At 46.8% G+C, this 1740-nt stretch overlaps 1 protein-coding gene across 1 annotated transcript in view; it reads right to left on the minus strand.

Moving 5' to 3' along the window:
* Positions 1-1597, minus strand: part of LOC104781842 (cytochrome P450 710A2-like) — a 3346-nt gene extending 1749 nt beyond the window's left edge. Inside the window, exon 1 of the mRNA XM_010506607.2 lies at positions 149-1597. Coding sequence (XP_010504909.1) covers positions 149-1411 — 1263 coding nt within the window. The 5' untranslated portion in view covers positions 1412-1597. The remainder of the gene's footprint in view (positions 1-148) is intronic.

Consider the following 1740-nt stretch of genomic DNA (forward strand, 5'->3'; position numbering starts at 1 on the left):
CGCAGCCGTCCGATAGAAGCCTCTTGAAATCAAACAAAGACGAGAACATTGCTATGAAGAGCACGAGGTGGTTCAACGCGTAACGCTGGCCCACGCACTGGTGCGCACCCCATCCAAAAGCTAGATAGTTACGTTTGAACACCTGATCCTCTTGCCTTGCCTCGCTAAACCGGTCCGGATCGAACCGGTTCGGTTCAATAAACCCTTGAAACGAGGAGTCAAAAACCGAGGGAAACACAATTGTACCTTTTGGGATAGTGTACGATTCCGTGAGAGGGAAATCATTAGTAGCGATGTGTGGCACCATAGTTGCCGGTGGCCTGTATCTCACTACCTCACGCGCCACAGCACGCGTGTACTTCATCTCGGCGAGCTGATCGGCCGTGATTAGCTTCCCCGACTCAGGCGACCAAATCTTGACCACTTCCTCCCTCACTTTGCTTAACACTTCCGGGTCCGATTCAAGAAACGCCACCGCCCAAAGGAGTGATGACGTGGAAGCATCTTGCGCGGCAAAGAGAAAATCGAAGAGCAAACCGCCGATGGCTTCGTCTTCCGAGTGAACCGGCGGCGGATTCCCGGACTCTATCTCCGTGACAATCGCATGCATCCAAAAATCGATTAAGCATGTCGGCTCCTCCCCTTTGGCCATCCTCGTTTTGGATTTTCCGGCGCATGAGGCGAGTGTCTCTTCCAGGTTCATCACCGCCCGGCGAGCTTTTCTGAACGCGAAGCCAGGGAGGTTGATTGGGAGCGCCATTGATCCGACATTGAACAGATTATAATCAGTACGGAACGTGTTCCTAGCTTCTTTGTCAAGGTAGGGTCCGACAAAAACAGTTTGAGAAGTTTCAAGATTGAGTTCACGGACAAAATCTCGCATAGACACCGGCTTAGATCCACCGGAGAAACTTTCCTCCCACTGTCGTAGATGACGGAGCATAACTAATTGTTGGAGATCAGAGTAGGTTGCGAGTGCCTTGGGGGTGAAGTTAGGAGCAAGGTGACGGCGAACAGTTTTGTGATCCTCACCAAACAAGTAGATGAGGCTGTGATCACCGAAGAGCTGTTTGCCAAAAGGATGTCCAAGAGGGTGAAATGCATCGAGACGAACGTTGGAGAAGATTTGATGGGAAAGCTCAGTGTCTCTGATGTAGATGATGAATTTTCCTATGAGGTAGTTGGCAGAGAGGCCACGGGAAGTTCCCGCCGTGTCGGATTGCTTGTACCAGAAGGAAGTCGGGTCACGGACGAGTGAAACAGCGTTTCCGATGATCGGAGGAACAAATAGAGGGCCAGGGAGGTTACGTTTCTTTACAAGGTAAGAGAGTTGCTCGATGAGAAGGAACAGAAGTAACGCAGAGACAAAGTATGGTGACAGAGAGGCAAATATGGAAACCGAGAGAACCATCTTTTTGTCTGTTTTCTACTTAATTGTGAGAGCTTCTCTTAAGGGCTTCTGCTCTGCATTTGAGTTTTTGTGTATAGAGGCTACATATAAGTTATGATTGCTACAACAGTTGGTGATTTGTCTATACGTGAAAATAAATACTATTGGTGTCACCAACTTGGTAATATTACATATATGAGATCAGACAGTCACAAGCTCTCTATATTTCAATATTATAATTTTGTATATGCTCTAAATAATTGTGGAGAATCTGCGGTTATTAATTGCAAGTTTTTAGTTGAAACGTAACTGACGAGATAGTTGACAAAAAAAAAAAAAAAAAAAAAAAA

The sequence above is a fragment of the Camelina sativa genome, chromosome 4 (assembly GCF_000633955.1).
Source record: "Camelina sativa cultivar DH55 chromosome 4, Cs, whole genome shotgun sequence".
NCBI classification, from domain to species: domain Eukaryota; kingdom Viridiplantae; phylum Streptophyta; class Magnoliopsida; order Brassicales; family Brassicaceae; genus Camelina; species Camelina sativa.